The 22,308-nt window shown below is 36.5% G+C and overlaps 2 protein-coding genes across 2 annotated transcripts; both read left to right on the top strand.

The window, feature by feature from the left end:
- Positions 1 to 358: 358 nt before the first annotated feature.
- On the top strand, positions 359 to 10,343 carry LOC146161317 (uncharacterized). Its single transcript, XM_083385129.1, has 24 exons — positions 359 to 648; positions 708 to 773; positions 1,148 to 1,251; positions 1,313 to 1,409; positions 1,620 to 1,758; positions 1,827 to 1,966; positions 2,049 to 2,259; positions 2,328 to 2,447; positions 2,598 to 2,793; positions 2,857 to 2,904; positions 2,965 to 3,121; positions 3,265 to 3,407; positions 3,494 to 3,619; positions 3,817 to 3,938; positions 4,342 to 4,512; positions 5,188 to 5,347; positions 5,995 to 6,096; positions 6,473 to 6,629; positions 6,984 to 7,048; positions 7,542 to 7,649; positions 8,309 to 8,478; positions 8,771 to 8,879; positions 9,402 to 9,490; positions 10,280 to 10,343. Exons 1-24 carry the CDS (start codon positions 486 to 488, stop codon positions 10,341 to 10,343), a joined length of 3,027 nt encoding a protein of 1,008 aa, XP_083241255.1. The 5' UTR covers positions 359 to 485.
- Positions 9,353 to 16,306, top strand: LOC146161318 (uncharacterized). Its single transcript, XM_083385673.1, has 9 exons — positions 9,353 to 9,490; positions 10,462 to 10,580; positions 11,105 to 11,166; positions 11,454 to 11,556; positions 13,256 to 13,335; positions 13,998 to 14,116; positions 14,527 to 14,594; positions 15,184 to 15,324; positions 15,919 to 16,306. Exons 2-9 carry the CDS (start codon positions 10,502 to 10,504, stop codon positions 16,038 to 16,040), a joined length of 774 nt encoding a protein of 257 aa, XP_083241799.1. The 5' UTR covers positions 9,353 to 9,490; positions 10,462 to 10,501; the 3' UTR covers positions 16,041 to 16,306.
- The last annotated feature ends 6,002 nt before the right edge of the window (positions 16,307 to 22,308 follow it).

Raw genomic sequence — 22,308 nt, forward strand, 5'->3', positions numbered from 1 at the left:
TTTCTGGAACCGAAGCCATTTATAAATTTTGTAGAGCTGAAGCTATTAAATTTTAGTCTGCTCTACCTCGAAAAACTCCAACTTGCTTAAATGAAAACTACCAAACAGTTTAGTGTTGCAGATGTAACTTAACTTAGCCCTTGCTGAAAAAAACTTTAAAAAAATTGACGCTTTAGAGCCGGTGCCATTGGTTATATTTTTGGTGCTCCGGAGCTGGAGTCTTTGATATGTATTTGGTGGCTCTAAAGCCAGAGCCATTATTTTACTGTGACTCCCCAACACTATTATAATTTTCCTTAAAGTTTATACAATTTAAATGATTGTAAAATATGGTTTAATGATTCAAGGTCTTGGGTAAATTAATGGTCTTGAGTAAATGAATGAAGTAAGCTAATAGGACCATAAAAAGTGATCATTAAGTACATTATATTTAAAACAATTCAACTTCACGAAATAAGCTATGTACAAATTTTCATGCGTGAAATATGACAAGTGTGTCTTCTGATTTGCTGTCTGATGCCACTTTACTTGGAATTCAAGTTGCACCAGGAAGCTCACATCGTGCTTGGGTGAAGGCAGCCTTTCTTTTTATTAGGCATTACATTGTGCCTGTTGCTAATTCGGCTGTTAAAGAACTTTCAACACAAGGTTAGTACTTAGTTTGAAGAAAAAGATAATTTTACAAATAAAAAATGCCAATTTTATAGAAAAAGAAGCATTGTCACGCAGAATTGCTCAAAAATTGTTATCTTCAGTTGTGAAAGAATCCAGAGGTAAAGACTGATCCATTGCAAAACACTGACATGTTTGTCATTTTTCAGAATATACATAAACTTCTTGTAGCTTGGATTAAAACCAGTTCTGTTAATATTTAGAGGTTTTTAAATATTCTAATTCTTTTTTAAGATAATTATACAACTACCAATCTTTGTTATTGTTTTTTACTGCACATTGAACTAACGTTAATATCTCTGTACTTTTTTATGTTCATTGTGCTAACACTTTTGTTTAGCTGGTAACATTAATGTTATTCTATTTTGTGTATTGGAATAAACTTTTTTTTCTTGCACACTAAACTATAGGGGTTTTGTATATAATATTTAGCTATATATAATATACTTGTTAAATTTTTCACCATCTCTTTTAGATAGTTCTTCAGATGACAAAAAGTTGCCCATAAAGAAATGCTTCATATCAGTAAAAAAACTCAAGGAACGCTTTGCAACGCCCGTACACAGTCACATTGTACAGGTAAATATATAAAAACACTTAGCAATAAAATTACCATTTCACCTGTGTTATGATTTTACAGAAAGATTACAAGTTTCCGGTGACAGAAACTGATCTTGTTTGTCGGTTTTGCACCTGGAATGAAGCTCCTAGCCTTCTTGTTGGACTAATTGGTTTGGGTGAGATATTTCCTCGATGTATTCGATGTAAACACTAAACAAAAGTTCTTGTAAAGTACTAATAAAAGTTCAGTAAGAAAAAAACATGTTTGGCAAATTTACAGTAGTTTGTGAGTACTATAACTGTTCAAGAGTTGTATGACTTACTTCAAAAATATTTTAGTAAATGTGAGCATTGCTTGTGTAATAATTTTTGTCTGTTTTTTTAAGATGATACAGGGAACTTAGAGTTTTCTGACAAATCTGGAAAAATAAAGTGCTGCATGCCAAAGTTTGATTCTTCATTTATTGGTGCAGTGTGTTTGCTTTATTCATGGAATTTTATACCAGCAAATGACCTCAACCCCTGGTCTGTATCTGTGTTTTAAAACTTGTAAAAACATTTTTATTAAAAGATGATTTCTGTGCATTTTGAAGTTGCTTACAGGTCACAGGGCATCCAATTCTACTAGTCAGTTTACACTCAATGGTGCAGAAAGAAAACATGCTCAGCATTGAAACGATACTAGGAATGCAAATGCAAGAACTGATGAAACTATCTGTTTGCAATTTTTCAGGTCTGAAAATAAATTTTGTTAATGTGTCTTATTAGGAGATTAAGATAGGACCCTATATATTTCCTATTAAATTTCTTGCCAGGGATCCTGTACCGATTAGAAGCAACTGATCAACACCTTGTTTTGCATTTGATTGCAAAGTCCAGCAATTTAGAAGCATTGCCAAGCAACTGTCATTCATTGCCATCTTGTGTGGTTTCTGTTCATTGTGATACTTTTAATTGCCACCCAAAGATATATCCTGGATTTTTTGTCACTATCAGCCATGTGGAGATACAGTCTGGTGATCAATGGTATGTCCTACAATTTAAAGTGCAACCAAGTAAAAAAACAACAATTTAATACTTGTTATATTTTTTAGGCCGTCAGTTTATTTTAAATCCACTTCAACAACTGAAGTACAAGCTGTTTCAGATTGGAAAGAGCTTCTTGATATGTATTGTGATCCCGATTATGATGTCCTTTGCCAAGACAAAGATTGGTTGTTATATAGTTAAAATATATTTTAAGTAGCCTTTTTCAAATTTAAAATTTGTATTTTTTATTTGTATACAAGGACAATAATTAATAAAATTTTCATTTAAATATTTTGATTCAGTTGTTTAACAGTTCACCGAACTTTTGTTAATAGGTTGCAAAAGAGAGAATATCAATACACATTTTGTCCAGTTTATGTTGGTAAAATCGAATACATTCTGAACTGGGAGCTTGGAATATTGCAAATGCAAAATGACTGTTATGTATCTTTGTTTAACATTGTTCATTCTGTCCATACCTCTGTACAACCAGGTGCTATCATTGCCCTGAAACAAGCTCACGTTTGTAAGGTAAGTGTAATTACAAACTGAAATTATGTTTAATCCATAATTAATGCCCTTTACCATTTGTAGAACAAGAGTGATACTTTATTGGTGGCATGTAAACATTCTATATTACAAGTACGTCTTTGTATTCAATCTTTTTATTTTTACCTTTTACATCAAAAGTGTATTTCTTAGATTCTGGAATTTGCTCCACAACCTAACTATTCTAGCGATACCAAACTTTGTGACCACTCTTGTCCGTTATACAACAAGATCATTACCACTCATTGTCACCCTTTGCATTTACTGGAGCTTTGCAAACTTTCAAAGAATTTGCATATTCCAGAATTGGGTATTATGTTTGCATATGACAGAAAATATATGAATCAAACCTACACAAAAAATAGTTTTACATGAATATAGGGGCTATTAAAACTTTTAAGCAATACCCTTAAAATTTTTACAGAACATTGAACTTTACATTTTGTTGCACAGTGTTAAGCGCGTTTGATGAAGGGTGGCTCAAAGATCATTTTAGTGTTAAATCGGAATTCCAAAGTCCATCTGACAATGAGAGTTGTTCTGTTGAAAAGTTAATAGAAAATCCATGTACACCTCTTAAATTATTTTCGGTCAAGGTACCTACAAATAAATTAACATAAACTATTCCAAATCAAATGATATTAGTTAATAGCAAGTATGATGAACATTGGCTGTTTTATAGGAAGTTTGCCAGAGAGCCACATCAAGGGCAAGGGATCATTTTTTAGAGGATTATGCCTATTCTGATCTCTGGTGTCATCTTGTTGTGCCATTCAGTGATCTTCTTACTTATGATGAAAAGAAAACGGTCAGAAGATAAAAGTTTTTTTGTTTGTTTTTAATCCAAACAGCATATCTAAATAAAAACGATCAGATATTTTGAGACTAAAACAAATCTAGGTTATACTGGAAATGTTTAAATTTTACTTTGTTCTTTCAATGCCACATGTTTATTTGTTTGTAGCGAATCATTATACCCTGATACAATCGGAACGTTTATTTTAGGTTTTACAAAGCAAGCCGTTATTGGTTGCGAAGCTTGGAGGAAGTGAATTTGGTTCTACGAAAATCTTTGATGGTCTTGGCGATTTGCAGTGTCTTATTTTTCAAGATCCAACCAATCTGAGGTTGTTTTGTTGAATCTTATTCAAAAAGTAGTTTACCTAACTTTGGGATAAAATAGCTAGGTCAAACGACATGATTTAATCACGCAAAAATGCGAAATAACGCAAAAATGATTTGTGCAAATATTTTAAGCGGGTTTTATTGGTCAATTTTGATGCCGTTAAGTTTGGTTTAAGGCTTATGCAATGCCAAAACATCGCACTATATATGTATGGAAATACTAATTGCAGATCCTTAAATGTACTAGAAGAATGAACCTATTGTTAATTGATTCTCTTTGGACCAGAATTTACATGGGTAACTCCAGCCACTTCACACTTATGTGAGGAAAGTGTAGGACTTTTTGCTGAAACGTTTGGCACGGAGCCAATTTTTAACTGGTTATTTCTCGAAACTTCTATTCAGCGTGAGTCGTTCGACAGAGACAGAGCTATGCAACGAGTACAATCTTTTGCCGCCGGGTCTGCTCGGATCCTTGGTTGTGATAAGCAATTTCTTTGTTGTGGTAGAACGCATTTGGAAAAACATCGCGCCTGTGGACACGGAAGAAAATGTTCAACCGAACTCCGACTCCGAGTAAGCGTTTTTTTTAGCAAAAAGCACAGTTTTTTGTTAATTATTGATTTGCTTTCGGAAACGGGCTTTTTGGCGTCGAGCTTGCATACGTTGTACAGCAACTCATAAAAAGAAAACGGCGTCTATATGTGATGTGTAGCGAATCCTGTGTCATTCGCAAACTGCTGCCTAAATTTGCCCACGCCAAATATATAGATTTTAAAATGTTTTGTCACCAAAACGCACGATCACACACACGTGTGCCATAACTGTGATTTAGACCTTTAAAGGTCGTTCGTTTAATCAACGATAACGATAGGACGACTTGTTACAGTCTATATCACAATAATTGTACACGTATTTGTATGTTTGCCTCAGTGCCTTGATATGTTACTGTAAATTCACTTCCCAGGGAAGTTGTTTGTACCCATAGGGGTGCAACAGAGAATAATGTCATGGTTGTTTCTCGGCTTGCGCATCTCTGAGCCTGTATGGCTCAGTAGGTGCGACCGATGCCGCGAGTTCTAGCCTCACGACAGGCTAGAATTTCTAGGCTAGCCCTGTATGCATCAAATTCCCTAACTGATCCGCTGATTCAAATAGTCTCCGAAGGTTACCGGAGTTTTAAAGTTGTACATATTTATCTTTAGTTTGAACTAAACATATTTATTTAGTTTAAATCGATCTTGCTCGCAGCAGCTCTTCAGACGGCGAAAACACATTGGATCGCGATTTTACGTTGCTGGCTTACCTAGTGACGTCAACAAAGCAAATCGTTAAACTGCCTCTGAGAGAAACGTTGTGCCTCGCTGACCGTTCCGCTTCACCTCAACTCATGGAGCTATCAGCTGATGACGTAAGTACGGAGTAAATTCTGTTATAAAATTTGCATATGACTGGTAATGCGGTGAGTGATTTAGGTTGGTCCCGAGCGCTAATATCGTGCGAAAATGTGAACATTTACAAATACGTGAGTTAGGCAACTAGCATATTTCTCCCTGAATAGTATTCGTTTTAAAAGCTACAAAACTAAATAAATGCCAAATTTTGAGAATAATTTTCTGCAAACCCTGGTGAACTTAATCAAAGCAGAACGACGTTCCGGTATAGTTATTGCCCTAACCCAAAACCTGTAAAAATGTTTTTACTTTGTTTGTCGTGTTTGTCGCAACCACGTTGAATGTATTTAGACTTAGCTCCTAGAGCATATACTGCACGAGATCGAAGGATGTCACCAGCCTATTTTTTATGACGCAACTTTATGAACGCATATCTCAAAAAGTTTTCATGAGCCTGGTAAATAGATCTTATCGTTCCGAGAGGAAAACAAATTCTTGTTAAACCCTGAAACACAGGTTATGTAAATAGGCTTAACTACTATTTTTCCTAAAAGTTAATTTACCGACGATTTTAACTTATGACATTCAGACGAAGGTTTTTGTTTTCAAGAGGCAGCTCAATACAAATTCAATAACACTTTCTAAAATAACCTGTCACGTTAAGTCTACTAGCGAACGTGCCGGACCTTCGAACATCACAAAAAACATCGAAGAAAAGACGCAAGATCTGCTTATTTTTGTCACCCACAAAGCACAGCTTTTAAAGGCAAGTGTTGTGTTCTGTGTATTGCGTTAAAGAAAGTAATGTTTTTTGCATTTTTGACGATGAGGTTTAGAGGCCCGGACCCTGTTCATTACTTTTGCTCAATAATGAGAGTCACCAACATCTGGGAAACCAATTCTCCTTTGTATGGCTATATGTCAATACTATTAATTAATTAGTTACTCCACGGTTTTCTTATTTAAATAACATATATCGAAATAGCTTTCCCGAGAAAAGTATAATATGGTATTTTAGAGCAGGAGAACCATCAACTGTTTTTTTCAAATAAGGTTTTATAGTGTTTAAATTTTAACCATGCTCAACTGATCGCTGGCACACTTTAACATATAAAACCTCAACCAAAAGCGTTTTCCTTCAGTTTTCGTCGTCCACCTCCTTTCAAATCTCGGCCTACATGCTGACGCGTGGTTGGAGGTACGAAGAGTGTCACGTCCAGTTCCGCCACCAGGCCTCCTCCTTCTTTCCACACATATTCCCCGGCCTGCTTGTCATGCTCACCATCGCCGCTAGTAAAGGTACTCGCATTGCTACATGTAAGCTTTCCGGGTCCTATATCCAATGACCCGCTCAGAGGTTTCAAACTAACTTTTTACGGAAACAGTGAATGTTTTTGGAATATTTAAAGCTCAAGGATCTGTCCCCCACTCTGTATGGCCGGAGGTCGTGAGTTCGAACCTCACTGCAGGCAGGTTGTTTTTCTAGCCTGCCTTGCTTGTATCATTGATCGACAGATTCGGTGAGTTTGCCATGGCTTTTGTTGTACTGATGATACGTAAGCCGTAATCGTTGGTGTACGCTATGACAACATATGTGCCAAATTTACTAAAAACAACGCTGCTAACGCTATGCATATGTATTTGTTGTTCTAGAGCCGATGACCTCCACTTCTTCTCGTTCATTTTGCGTTGATATCTGCACGTTAAAGCACATAACGGTGAGAACCATCACATTGATCCGTCGCTCTATTTTGTACGCCTGTTTTTAAGTTACTCTTCTGCTAAACTTCCAATAAACTGCAAAGGGGTATGTGAATGTGGAAACAAAATGTGTTGTTCTCGGACGGAATTATGCTAGAAATAACATTTTGTAAACTTGTACGTCTTCTGTGCGGTTTAAACACGAAGTAGAAAGCAACTTGGGTAAAGTTATTGGGTTTGTAAAAATTTCAATTATCAACATTTCCTTTGCCAGTTAAATGAAGAAATATTTGAAACCTTTTCCTGGTAGGCTATGGCGGTGTTTGCTTTCAATCAAGTAAAGTTGATTATTTTCTACTTGTGATATTCACGAATAAATATGCGGGACACATGTATGGTTTATAACATCTTAAATTTGGATGAAATTATTGATTGATAGTAATTAATTATTCATAAAAGACAGAGTATCATAGAATTTTGCTTTTTTTTTCAAAGCGTGATCTTTTATAGAACTGGGATGACCTTCCGTCGGAGTTTGACCTTGCCGGCGCCCAGCGCTTCCACGAGACAGCTTCCAGTGTTTGGAAGAAGGGGTTCTACAGCGACGGATTAAAGCCGGTAAGAGAAAGCCCGTTATGAGCCTTTCGATTGACATTAAACAGCTTAGTTTTACGAAAATATAAATGTATTCTGGTGCGAATGCGAGCGTGTTTTTTAACTGGACCAAGTACATTTTTTCACACTAATTCAATCATGTGGTTTTGATTAGGGATTTCCGATAATATCGGATCGAAGCCGATACCCGATGCCAAGTGGTAGTATCGAAATAATACTAGGGTGGTATCGGTGACAACAACCAAATTATTATAGGCATATTATCTGCGATCAAACGCAGCAAATTCTACTTTAAAAGGTAAACTTATTAAAAATATTAACTCAGGATAACTACCAAACTTCAAGCAAATTTTAGCCCAAAACCTAAAAAAATATATGCTCTAGTCTCGTGAACTTAACAATTTCATCTATTTTGCTTGTTCAATCATAATACTGACGTCATTGGTATCGGATCGGGTCGGATCGCGATGCTTTTTGTCCAAAATATCGGCTTTGCTAAAGACAAACCTTTGCAAGTATTGTGACATCAGACTGTGGCGTCATGTCTAAAATAAAGTCTCCGAAAAACTGTAATCCAGGTTCTCCCACGCACCAAACGCTGTAGCTCTCACCAACATCATCAAAAATCAAAAGCCATTCCTTGACACGCGATTTTGGTGCAGGTTTACACGGTTGGCCAACTGGTCGTGCGACAGCCCTCTGGCGACAAAGCGATGCTGGTGGCGCTGAGAGGTCGCATCGTCCACCGAATCTCGTATAGGGATAATAAGTGGGACGAAACGTCGACTGGACACAGTTACAGGCTTGACCTTGCAGAAGATCAAAGCGAAAGGTTTGGTTAATAATTATTAACCCTGATAACTTCAGCTGGTATCTGCTGCCGAAACGTCGGTTTATACTTCGTTTACACCAGAAGAACGATTTCTATCTATTTTATCATTATGTCAATGAAGGCTTTTAGGAGAGATACTTTTTCCTAGAAATGCCGTTTTCTAGTTATATACCCCTTAAATTGTTTGATAAACGTTTTGTTGCGTAGTTATCAGTGAATATTTATCAAATTTACATGCTTCTCTTTTCTGCCAACCTTTATGCAACACTCTTAAACAGTCCATCTTCCGTAGAACAATGAGCATCTACATCTCCTACAGAGCTTCAGCTTCCCCTATGCTCGGATTGTTGCCTGGCAACACGGTCAACTTTTATAGACTCAAGTTGATCGTGTCCAAGAGGGTTTGTAACATGATGTTAGGATATTTTTTCTTCACTAATATTATCAAGGCTTAACTTAAATTTAATTAATTTTGAATGGTATTTAAAGCTGATGTACAGACATACAGTTAAATCCTGGTACTATAAGGTCAGTCAATGTGCCTGACGTTAAAATCTGCATAACTGTTACACCACAAGTATTTTATAGCCTAAATGCTAGACAACAGGTTTTACGTACAGAAATAGAACAAAATATACCTTGTGGTACAACGAATATTAAGCCCATACAAAATAAGGTAGCATATTTTGAACGTTACGAATAATTCTTTATTCATTGCTATCTTTACCATGGTGAAAATGAATAAAGAATTATGGGAAACGTTCAAAACAAGCTACCTACGTCGGTATGGTCTTTGATACTCCTTCTACCATAAATGATTTTTTGTTCGCTTTCTGTACGTAAAACCAGTTGTACTAAAACAGCGTGGTTGCCAGTTCAATTGGACCTAGATAGTAAAGTTATCTTCCTTTAATATTAACCAGGGTCACGCGTATTGCAAGTACACGCCTACAACGTTCCACATACTGGAGTCTAGCAATTGGTTGTCAGAAGAACCTGCCCTGGAACCAAGGTAAGTAATATCCAATATACCGAGCTAAACTAATGGTACAGGAATGGTTTGCCATGTCTAGAATAATATTGTGGTTACGTGATGAGTTTCGCACTTCCCTTGCTTAACAACCGTTCTAACGGTAAGGCGATAATACGATCAGAGATAGCATGTTTTTGCCGATATTTTACTATCAAAATATCATATAGCGTTTCTTATAATTTTTGAACTCACAATTTTTACATTTAATTTTAACTCTGAACCGGATTGATATGATATATACCGGTGGTGTTCAAATGGTGGATCACGACCCGGTTCCGGATCTTTTAATTTTTTTGTGTGGATCTTGCCATGAGGTCTTGAAAAAAAATTAAAAAAAAACAAAAAAAATAAAAACATTTTAAGTAAGGGACATGCTTTAAAAAGGCTGTGGGACCTTCGTAAAGAGTTGGTCATGTTTTTTAAATGAAAAGGGTCAAACTAGTACTCTGCTTGAAGGTACCAATCTGTGTAACTTGGCTTTTCTTGTTGATTGTTTTACACATCTAAATACTCTGAACGGGAAGCTCCGGGGCAAGGGGCACCATAAAAATTAAAGCATGTCTAATATGTTTACTATTCGCATTTAGTGGATCATCATGTTGTCAGGTTTGGCTGTCGTGGATCATGGCAGAAATCATTTGAACACCCCTGATATATACTATGATTTTCTGTGTTTATTATCACACAAAATTGATATGGAAAAACAACTGTGATCTAGCCCTTGTGAAGCTACTTTTTGACCAACGATTACGGCTTACATATTATTAGTACAGTGAAAGCCACCACAGACTCGCCAAATCTGTCGATCAGTGATGCAAGCAAGACAGGCTAGAAAAAACAGAGGTCCATACCAGGACCGTGGCTCTACCAACTGTGATACACTGATCGACAGATTCGGAGTCTGCGATGTTTTCGGTGTCTTGTGACTAAACAAGTGGTGCTTTATTTAGCTGTAGCGCTGTGGAGGTGGATACGACCAGCGAGTCAAGGATGGAAACAGATCAGCTCGAAAACGTAGAGAAACCTGGAACATCAGAACCGGTTGATCTGGAGGAGTTGGCTGGTCCTGGTCAGTAACAGAAGAGCAAGTTTGTTTATTTTTGTTGAAAAATCATGAGTAGCACTTTTCTGAGTAAGGATTGTCCATAGTCAAGTAACATTGATGTCACAATTTCAGAAGAAAAATATTATAATTTACTCTTTGCAAGTGCCTGTTTGAGATGATAACTTCTTATTTTTACAAACACGTTTTATACGACGTGTTTGACCTATACGTGGCTTACTTTTCGCAAATTGTTGATTTTCGAATTCGCATATATTTGATCTAACAATGTTTTTTCAGCAGTAAGCGATACGTTTGTTAATGTCATTTTCCTAGTTGCAGAATATATCCGAGTAATAAGAGAACTATACCCGTGTCGTAAAATCAGTAGGAAAAGTTTTAGGTATTACCGAGTTAAACGAAAACCAACTAAAAAGAACGGTATCTTGGTGTACTTTGTCTGGGATTTTAAATCAAAATATGGTATACAGCAAAGCTTTTGGACTTTTTTTGCGTAAAAGGTGTTCTGAAAGTTGCCTTCTTTTTCACAGTTACTAATCTGTACAAGATGTACGTGGACCCTGACGAGAAAGCCTCTCTTGTTCGTCTTAAGGTTGATTTAGGATTTTATGTTTTCTAATATTTCAATATAGATTTAAATGCACTTATTGTTGAAGTACAGAATTTTTTCTTTTTTGTCTATTTTGGTTTTACGATGATCTTGTTAATGTTATAAAATGTCTATCAAACAATTAGACAAAAAATGTCGGTTTTAACGAATAACTCTGGCTTTAAAGTTTTTCAAACAACGACAATTCGTTTAACGTAAAATTTCAGTCATCCTCGACGAAGTGTGTCTAATATTTGTGAGAAGAAAAAAAAACAATAATGCTACTCTAGGTTGGCGTGACTCGTCTTCTCAGCTTTCGCGCCTTTCTTTTGTGCTCCGCTTGTGGGCGTGAGAGAGCTAATTGCAACTGTAGCCGCCCGTTCAATTCGACCAGTAAGTGCCTTGTTTTTTATTTGCCTTTTTTTTGCTATAAAATGCTTGAGAATAAAAATAATACTGCAAGGCCCATTTTTTATTATGCCCTCTTATACTTTAGCCCAGGGGTCGGCAACGCCAAATGATTTAACGCGCACATCATATACCCCTAAGAAAGTTCAACCATTAGATCACTACCACATCATTAACATTGCTATTCTATTACATCACTAACACTAGCGCTAACTAAATAGTTGCACACATTGCCAGTTCGTGTCACAAATAAGTGTCTTAACTGTGTTGTACTTAATATGATTTTTTGTGGGCGTTATACACTAACCGTTCGTATTACGTCACAATGCCCCAAATTTGGTGTAACGTTTACTACGTTAAAGCAGGGCATTCTACATCAGTCGTTCTCAACCGCGTTCCGCGTCAACTTTCCTGCCGGTCCGCCAAATATAGTACAAATTTATATCTTAATTGCAGAAAGCAAGATGTTGAAGGCGGCTTCTCTATCAAATTTAGAACTTATATAGTTCCTTAATTTGCAGCATTGTGACGTAGCATAGAGTTAATGGTCTACTTTGGACTTTGTCGTACGTCACAATTCTCCAAGTGTTGTGCCCAACTGTTTAAAAGTAGGCTACAACGTGTCTTAAACTTGAAGACCAGTTGTATGTGAAAAAATTTAAATGGAACCACGATATCGATAAGACAGCAGCAAATTTCTCATTACATTGAAGTTTTCGTTATTTGCTTTGAAGTTGTGTACTTTTGTCATAATTACATTTTGGGTTGATTTTAATTTTTGAAGATTCACCGGTCCGCAAAAATTGTTTTAAAATTTTACGTAAGCTTAAAAGGTTGAGAACCACTGTTCTACATTAAAAGCAAGCACGTGTGTTTTTGTGCGACTGAGAAACCAACAAAAAGCGAAACTGATAGTTAACACTCCTTCTATAGGTATCGGCTTCTATAGGTAAAAGCATCGAAGTATATTTCAAAAAATATACGTAAATTAGATGTCAGATCACAGCAGGGCTGCTGAGTCGTACTCGGGACTGTAGTAAAACCAGTATAAAACTACCCGAGTCCGACGTGTGTAAGGCAGCAAACTGTAAATTGTTAAGGTGGAATAGCATATGCTCGTGTCATATTTTCCATGACCCTATAGAGCGGATTGCGGAATATCCACCTTATTTTAGTTACGTAAATTGGTGAAATACAGAGGCTGAGTCGGACTCGGGACGCGATGAAATATCATATTCGGCCAGAGTCGGACTCGGGTTGTTTTTAACCAACTCCACAGCCCTGATTGCCAGTGTAAAACCAAACATAGAAAAATGTTGGGCACGCGAGTGGTTAACATTTTGACATTATTCATAAACTGGCACACTGCGTACGAAAGGTTGCCGACCCCTGCTTTAGCCTTTTATATTGTCTAGTCATCTGGTGTCCTTCGGTCCTCGGATAAATCTACAATCTACATGTTTTTTTAAACGTTAAGAAATTTAAGTTTGAGAACGTTCTTTGGATCCATGCTTAACGTTAAAGTTATCAATGTAATCAACCAAACGCCCGCCTTTCAAAAAATAAATGATGTGAATGGTTGTAGTTGCTCACATCCGGGCCCCGACAGCCACAAACGCCTTTAAACCATTGCTTTTGAACTAGATACTAGCACTTTTAATGCATTACTTTTTTTATACAATAGTCGCTGGCGGCCCAAGGGGGTCCGTCAGATCTGATACTGGGTTTCAAGCGAAAGCAATCATAACCGACGCGACTGGAAGGGTAAGTTAAATCCTCAGTTAACAAATACCTTATTTTAACAGTTTAAACCGAATCTTTACTAATCCTTGCCGGGTTCTACGAGTTAATCTCACTTTAATCTCAACGCCTTATTCTATTGTAGAAATCCGTAATTAAAACTCACGGTCAATTCAAACTGGGACAACTATAGATAATTCTAGTTTTGTAGTTTGATGATTTAGGTAGACATACTGCTTTTTCTACTTCTCAATTTAATTTGCATAAAAAGTCGGTAAAGTGCCAATCTTTAGTGTTTTAATGTTTAGCATTCATATACCTCGATAAAAAAAAGAGAAAAAAAATCAGAAAAGCGGTTTTATTAAGAATTGTCAATTGCTTGGCAATCTATATAGTTTAGATTACTTTAATTTTTAGTTTTCGACATTCGGTAATTCTAATGTAGGAAACTAAAGAATTCGTTAAAAGTGAAAAGTTCTAATTGTAATTCCAATCTAATTTTGTTGAGCTAAAAATGCCAAACTATAGGGAAAAAATAAATGCCTGTATTTCAAAAATGTAAAAGTTTACATAAAATGAAAATATTTTCCTTACCAATTTTTGGGTTTTAATTAGTTAAACTTGATATGATAAAAATGCTTCTTTTTATTATTAACATAAAAAATAAGTAATATCTTTTTATTCAGGGAATACTCTTTTTTACTCATCGGGATCGCAAAGTTTTCTGCAGCCTAATGGCGTTTACAACCGAAGAGTGGGATTACATAATACATCTGTTACACAATACTGAGTCTTTCGATTTAAGGTGTAACTTTATTGATAGCAATATTACATTTTGTTGAATATAACAATTCTACCCAAAGTTTTTAAAGCACAACCGTACAGAAATTCACCACTGAAAAATACCCAAATTACCCTCATCAATTTTAACATTGAGTATTGGTCACACATTGGACGTTTTTAAAATTTACAAATTTTCTTAATGGTGAAAATTCATTATATTTGTCAATTTGATTATATTCAATAAACTAAGCTACCTAACTCTTCCTGTTTAAACTAAATGTGCAACCAGGGTAAAACAAATCAAAATGTCGTCGAGGTGTCTAAAAAAAATTAAACCATTTTCATATAGAATATAAAAGCTGTACAGGGCGGTTACAAAGTTAATCAAGCTTTAAACCTTTGTTGCATTCGAACGTTACTTGGTTTTGGCAGCTACGATTGCAGCAGGGATAAAGACACAGAGAACCTGTTCAACGCTGACAAGCAACCAGTCGACCAAGGTATGCACCGCGTAATGGCGATTTACTTATGTTTCAGCAGTTGAAAATTTGAGGTTTGCAAAGGCAAGTAATTTATCAATGTTAATAGCGATGTTATTTTTCTTTCAATGTTAAATTCGCGATATTATGTTTTGTGCGAACTTCCGAGCGATATTCGTCTTTAAACAGATGAATTCTGCAGATACGTAAAAATAAAATACATGAAAACTACCTGGGAGCTTTTCTATTACAATTTGTTTTTCTTGTGATTTTTTTCGATGTTTTATTAGTATTAAAAAAATACATAAAAAAAAATTAGATTTGTAAAGGAAAATTTTGTTCCAGAATTTAAAATATCTTTAAAGAAAGTTATTTTAACTGAAGCGTTATTTATGAATAACCATATATCTATAAATTATTTAGAAATAATATTACCTATTAAGTGATATAAATAAACTCAAACTTCGTCCGAGCCTTATTGTCTTTTAATAACGACATCGCATTTCCTTGTTTTAAAACCAGCGTTTGCGATGAGTTTTCACGCACTTGCAACGTGTATGCGGATAAGGCGCCTTACCTAAAGAAACTGATGCTTCTTTCCTCGTTTTAGCTCAGCAATTTATTCGTTCGCTCTTCAATTTCCTAAACACTACGGTTTTTCCCTTCCGCGAGGTTGTGCTTCGCCGCCAAGTCGCAACGAACAAATTGCCCTGGATTGACCTTACCAAGAGCAATAGAAGCAAATTCCAAGGTAGAATTGATGGACACTGGACACGGAGTACGTTTTTAGGGTATTTAGTAATGGGGAGGGAATTCCTCTCCTGGACGATTTTTCTCAAGTTATCTCTTAAACTACTTAACAGAGCAAGTTAGGACTAACACTTACACCCACATTTTCCTTTAAAGCTCCCTAAAACCGAACCATTTTTTAAAAAGCCTAAAACTTATGCATAGAAAGTTGGCGACTCCCTTCTTTTACATTTTAACAAATTACCAATAGCAATATTTTATTTGCAAAATTAAACTATAGTTGGCTTATTGACGACAAAACATCTCAGTAGCCTACGGTCCTGTTAAATATTGCTATGTCTTGGGATTAAATTAACCGCTTTTCATTAAAATTTATCTCAAGTTTGCGTGCGTGTTATTTTTTAGTTCAATTGTTGCTCATAACAATCGGAAAAGTTGTTATTTATTCAAAAATGACTTATTTTTTTTTACAAATGACTTGAGTCATGTTGTTTACAAGACTGGAAGAAATATAAAATAACCCTAACCCATTAAACTAATGCGCATTTTTTGCTATACAAATTCATTATCTAATTCATAAACGTGTTTTATAAAGGCGGCCAGTCTTCGAATTCCACGTTCAGACTGGGCAGTGTGTCGGTGGACGGGGGTAACGTTCCTCCCATACCTTCCATCGCCCTCACCTTGATCAAGTTCAGTTGCGTTTCAGTTTCGTGAAGTCCATAGCCTTACATTCATTTCATTCGTTTTCTACTCAACACGTTGTGAGTTGCTTTCCGCCTCAACGGATTTGCTCGTTTCAGGAATTTTTATTTTCTTTTCTTTCGCAGTGTGAATTAAACGACGTTCCGCAACCTTACTTTCTATATACTACTCTTATAAAGCATTCAACATTATTCTGCTGACTTGCTGCGGTACAGTTGCGAAACACTCTGTTGTGTTGACTTTATATTTTCCAAAAATGAGATACACGGAAAGTTTGACGAAAGACCATCTTTTTCATCTGCATTATGTACTTTTTTTTGCGCGATCCATACCGACGAAGCTATGTGTTGACGAGACATTGTTTTTTGCCAAAAATATTGGCCTCAAAACGCTATTTGTCGTTGTTTCTTAATCGCTATACCTTATCTGGTGAATCTTTTTGACTAGATGCTCTGACCGTCTAACGCAGTGTTTTTTTAACCAGGGTTGGATCGAACCCTTGGGGTTCGACGCAGCTGTTCAAGGTTCGGCGAGAACGTCCTCTGAAACATAAATGCTGTTATTTCAAGCTCAATTCGAATCTATTTTATGTGCCAAGGTGTCATGTAACGTTAAAAATTGCAAGTTTGGCCAATTTGACCTATATAAATGCAATTTTATAATTTTATTATGTCCAGTTTCAGCTGCTAGGTGGTAGAAACGAATACTGAGCGAAAATTTGGGGTTCGACGAACGCTTGTAGAACAACATAGGGGTTCGGCAGGTTGCCAAAGGTTAAGAACCACTGGTCTAACGTAACCCAAAAACATGGCAGCAAAGCCAAAAGAGTATTGGGGTTTTCGAAGGTAATTTCAACGTCATTAAAATGGCGTCGTTAAAAATCGTTGAACTTGCACTTGGGCGAAAAATCGTTTAAAAGACTGAATGTGGTCACACCTGGATCGTTGCGATATGCAAGTTATTTAAAAGCAGGGGTGAAAAGTGGTTAATTTTATACCCGGAACGGATGACCTTTTTTGAAGATTACGTCACAATTTACGTAATAACAGGATCCCCAAAACAAGTAATCTTAGAAAACGAATACTGAATATGCAACTGAAATCTTAGTTGAAATACATTTAGGGAGATGGCGGAATGGCCTGGTGAAAAATCTACCTATTTTTACCAATACGGCGTTGGTGCAAAAGTTATTTTCTTGGAGCGCCGTTCGTGTTAGCATTTTAACGAAACGCCGTTCCGGCTTACTTTCATCACTCTTTGGAAGCGCTAAAAGACTTGGTCGAACACAACAACAGTCCGAATTACAAAAATAATTGCCCAACGTGCGCTGCGTTTATCCGCTTAAGGCAATATAGATGGAAGGCAGGCGTTGCGTGCGCGACTGCGCGTATAGACCTGACAGCAAAACGCCCGCAATAAAGGGTTCGCGGGACGCACGCGACGCGTACGAAGCGGAAACTGGTGAATGAAATCATCGACAGGTACGTTTCCGCTGAAACGAGGACGCCCGCTTGTTCTTATCCCCTCGTCTTGTATACAGTCGTACGCAATCTCCAATTAGCGTATAATGCTTGGTGCGCGTAGTGTTTAAAACGTATAGCATGTAGCGCTTACTGTTTTTTTACAGACTGTCTATATCAAACAGATATTTTTTATTTAGACCGGGTTTTTGCGAAGAGAAAAGCTAAACCGAAAAACTGTCTGTGATTTTTTAAAACGCAAAAAGTCAGATCACGGAATAAAACTTACTTAAACGCAAAAAAGTAATAGAGGAGATCACAGTTATAGTTTTAGACGAAATTCATAAGGTTGAATGCCGCTAACTCAAATTCAGCATTGAATGTGCTTAAATTGGGCCTACCATATTTTTATCGCCATGCGAGGACAATCCCGCTCGAAAAGTGGACAAAATGAACTAAGCAAATCTAGTTGTACATTTCAAAAATTCACCTCTTCGGATAATTATACTCATATGTAGCAACCTGAAGACACAAATGAGAGGCAAATTTATTTTAACTTGAATATTTTGTTTTTCTCTTAAATTTTACGATGCGTATCATTTATATGAAAATGTTTAGAACTCATTCTGTTTCCCAAACATAATTTTCGTTGAGTATGTCCCATGCTGAAAAGTCATATAATAATATAAATCTGTTAAAACATAAAATAACAAACGCAAAATGCATTTGAGCATGTCCAGTGTACTCGTAGGACCATTAATTTTTTCTTCGCAAAAAAAGACAAATTCTCTTAACAGATGACGTATTGTAGCCTTATTTTGATATTATGTGCCATACAAATACCTTATTAAAAATGTTTTTATACGTCTTTTGATTGGATTTTGCTATCTGCTAGCTTTCTTTAATACTATAACACGTTCTGTTCCAGACTGACGTAATAATAGTGTGCAGTAAACAAGGAATACACAAGTTGCGATTTATCGGTTTTCCTCCGGGAAGAATGTTCGGATTAACTGCAACTGTCCTTTCATGTTGCTTCCTGCTGCAAGGTAGACTGTAAAATGTTGATTAAACAAAACAGCTGTATGCTCTTTTAGGGCTATAATTGTCTTTAAGTTTTGCACTGAATTCAATATCGAGGTAGACCTACATAACGCAAAGAACAACTACCATTCATTGTTTACTCTAGTCACTAGTGCTTTCATTTTGATTGACCTTAAGCTATAGTAATTCTGTTTATTGTACTTTTAGTAGCGGAATGCAAACTGTCTAAAAGAGGAATCGAAAATCTACCGCCTGGAGGAATAGGTGAGTGTTATTAGGAAAACAGCGAAATAGTAAACATGATACTTATACAATACAACAAATACAAACCCATCTGCGTGAATAGACTTCGATTTTAATTGTAGGAGTAAACGGTCAAATTAAAAAAATATACATTTATTTTTTAGTTGTGTTTCACAGCCTTTTGATATAAGGAGCGTTGATGTGGCTGACGCTTTAAACACATAATAATTTATAACCGTGATTCGCCAATCAAACTAGAAAAATCAACAATAACATCTTATGTGGATTTAAAGTTAAAAATGAGCTGCAAAGTTGAAATGGAGATACGTCGGTAGCCAGAATACTTGACGAAACACTTAATTTGAAATTTGTAATAAATTTTAAGAAATTATGTAGCAGTTTCCTTGCAAAAAAATATCAAAACAATAAAACATAAATTTGTTGAGTCAACAACGTTATTTTGTATCTACAGTAACCGTACGACAAGTTACCAGCGCCGATGGCGTCGATATAGAATGTGCTATCAGCACGAAAGTCAAGTAAGTATTGTATTCTAAACAGTCGTGATGAAAACATTTATGCCCGTTCAGCAAAGTGTACAAAAGTACGTTAGGTGCTTGTGTGTTTCAAGGCTCTTTATATTAGAACAGGGCATCTCCACTGAGGCCCCATGAACCTCTAAGGTGCATAGTGATAATGACCTTTCAGAGGGTCCACATAGTCATATCTTTTAAAAAGTTACTTTTTTGAGAGGCGATAGAGTGCGTTCTGTATTTAACAAACAACAGTTTCTATATTTTACAATGCTGGTTAATGGATTGAGTAACAGTTAACGCTCGTTTTTATCATCGTATTTTAGATAGGCCTAATACCTGTTGAAAAAAAACCCACTCTATATAAGTTTTTCAACGCAATGACATTTTCGTTGAGCAATCAGCTACAATAACACATAAAGCTATCGGGAATTTTAGAGCAGACAAAAACGTTTTATTGGTTGATGGTTACTTCAAAAATCAATTTCGTTCAAATCAATACCACTGACTTTTGTAGTTTGACGGACGACTTTATCGCCTCCCTGAACATCAATAATATCAGCGAGTTCGTTTTTCTCGACGAGAACGGAGACAAAATCCCGGAAAACTGCACGTGGCCGGCTGACGACCATATCTTCGACTTGAATATGTACTTCGGGCAATGCGCAAATAGTATTCAGGTTTGTCGCCTCACCTTTCACGGGCTAAACGTGGCAGAGTGTGCATTTGTTTGTACGGGAAACCACATAGTGGTGAAACTGAGCTGGAACTGCCTTCCAGTAAAAGAATTGCTGGCAGACCAGTCCGAAAGGTGTTTTGAGAAAATATTTGGTACAGCTAAGCCTACGTCACACCAGTATAAAAATATTTTTTTACCAGACCAAGTACCCTTTTGACCGGGCCATCCCGTGAACTCATTAGGCTAAAACTATTTATACGGTACTTAAAAGGGAACGAAAACCCAACTTTACTTATTCAAGGCGTTTGTGGCGTCAAGGATTAAAACTTTCTTGCATTTCTGTCGGATTTTTTTTCTCGCTCCTGTAAGAAAATTATTCTCCCTGGAAGCACAATTTATGATTTGTGATGATCAACACAAGGTCAATATTAATAATAAGTTACTGATCGTCCCACCTTGAAGCAATTAAACATCTGATATGTCATAGGTAAACCACTGGACGTGGTATATCAGTGGTTCTCAAACTGCTGTACGCAAATTGAAATTCCGGGGATACGCAACCAAGTTCATTTTTAACAGAGTTACCATTATGTGACCAACATATTGTTGGTAACGTTATGTGACGAGCAGAAAGGTTTAATCTTCTTAAGTGCAGCGGTTAAGCTAAGTGCAGCGCTTGACGATATTTTGTCGCCGGATGTAGTCTTAAAAAATATTTTATTTTAATTCATTAATTTTAGGGAGTACGCCATACATACAAATATATTGAAAGCGAACGCAGCTAAGAAAAGATTTACAACCCATGTAGCTAGAGCCTAACCAAGCTATCCGGGTTTTGGCTGTCTTAACTATGTTAGAAATATTGTTACTAATTTTGGATAGATAAAAAAGTAGGCTAATAGAAAGATTTGTCAAAAAGTTGCTTTGTTAATTCGGGGTATAGCTGTACCACATTGTATCGTTTGTTACAGAGCGAAGAATCAGCCTGGTTTTACAAAGTAGGCTAACTAATTCTATTTAAAAAACGAGCTCGCAGCCGTTTTTAAATGAAAACAAACTTTCTGTGCTCAGCAATACTTCGACATGCTCTTTGTGAACTACACCCTTTGCGTGGTGCCGGAATACGACCCGGCCATCAACATCGCTCGCGACCAATCAACGACCGTGGCTATGAGCTGCATTTTCCGCCGTGACGTCATCGTATCAGATTACTACCTTCAGCCAGTCCAGGAGTAAGTCAATGCTTTACAACTTGAATATCCATCTCGATTCACGCCCCTTTGCTGAAAATAACACAGACAGTATACGTAATGTCATATATATTTAACATTAAGTTCATAGCGGTTGATTTGAGTACTTCAGTTGGGTTAATTTATTCATTCTTAAAAATACAAATCACAGGCTAAATATGATATAGTTATCTAATTTTTTGGCATAGCAAAAGTAAACAAAGAGCCTAGAATGCTATTTGAAAAACAAGAAGTTCTGTGTTCTCCCTAATACAGAATATATACATGAGAACCATATTAGAGCGCGAAACCGTTAAACCAGGGATGTCCAACCTGCGGCCCGCCTGATATTTACGTGCGGCCCACCACTAATTCTCACGTTCAGTAACCTTTATTAAAAACAGTTGTTTCAAATATCATCAAAACGTGAAGATCGCGCAGTATTTGATGTAGGCATAATCTTGTGTTTTTTATAATCGAGTCTAATGTCGCATTTCAACATCCATCGAGCACTTTGTGCACCCATCATTTCTAAGTAAGATGTTTGTTTTTCTGAATGTGTGTTTTTCCGGACTGTTTTAAGGAAATATGTCAGCCCAAACACGTGAAAACTTAAATTTTCGCATATTTGCGCATAAGTTCACTCTCGAACAACGGGTGTTTATAAGTTAGGTTGTTTTATGACGTCACGATATGACGCAACTTATGACGTCACCCCTTTAATTTGAGAGATTTTGCGGCCCATCGAAATTTTTAAAGTGGCAATGCGGCCCATTCTGCTAAAAGGTTGGACATCCCTGCGTTAAACAGTCAAACCCTGCAATAATTATTTTTACTCGCTGAGATGCCAAAGTCACTTGCAAACCACTTGTGTTTCAACTAAGATAGATGCGCATTTCATTATATACCTAATTATCGAAAGTTGAAATGACCTGTACACTAATAGTTCACAGTGCCTGTAGACAAAGCCTGTTTCGTACCGGTTCTAAAAGATTTTTTGTCCCTTTCGGTAATTGCTTGGAGTTTTATTTTCCCTTTGACTGCTTCAAACTACGTTTTCATAGCCGTCAACTTTACAGCAGAGTTTGTCTC

This window comes from Ascidiella aspersa, chromosome 3 (assembly GCF_963924565.1).
Source record: "Ascidiella aspersa chromosome 3, kaAscAspe10.2, whole genome shotgun sequence".
Classification (NCBI taxonomy): domain Eukaryota; kingdom Metazoa; phylum Chordata; class Ascidiacea; order Phlebobranchia; family Ascidiidae; genus Ascidiella; species Ascidiella aspersa.

What these genes read in the sequence shown, in the direction of transcription:
- LOC146161317 (XM_083385129.1), top strand. Translation starts at nt 486, where the DNA reads ATGACAAGTGTGTCTTCTGATTTGCTGTCTGATGCCACTTTACTTGGA. An exon ending in CTTTGCCAAGACAAAGATTG is followed by an intron (nt 2,448 to 2,597) that starts GTTGTTATATAG and finishes TTTTGTTAATAG; the next exon opens with GTTGCAAAAGAGAGAATATC. An exon ending in GCAGAAGATCAAAGCGAAAG is followed by an intron (nt 8,479 to 8,770) that starts GTTTGGTTAATA and finishes CATCTTCCGTAG; the next exon opens with AACAATGAGCATCTACATCT.
- LOC146161318 (XM_083385673.1), top strand. Translation starts at nt 10,502, where the DNA reads ATGGAAACAGATCAGCTCGAAAACGTAGAGAAACCTGGAACATCAGAA. An exon ending in GGAGGAGTTGGCTGGTCCTG is followed by an intron (nt 10,581 to 11,104) that starts GTCAGTAACAGA and finishes TCTTTTTCACAG; the next exon opens with TTACTAATCTGTACAAGATG. An exon ending in ACTGAGTCTTTCGATTTAAG is followed by an intron (nt 14,117 to 14,526) that starts GTGTAACTTTAT and finishes TGGTTTTGGCAG; the next exon opens with CTACGATTGCAGCAGGGATA.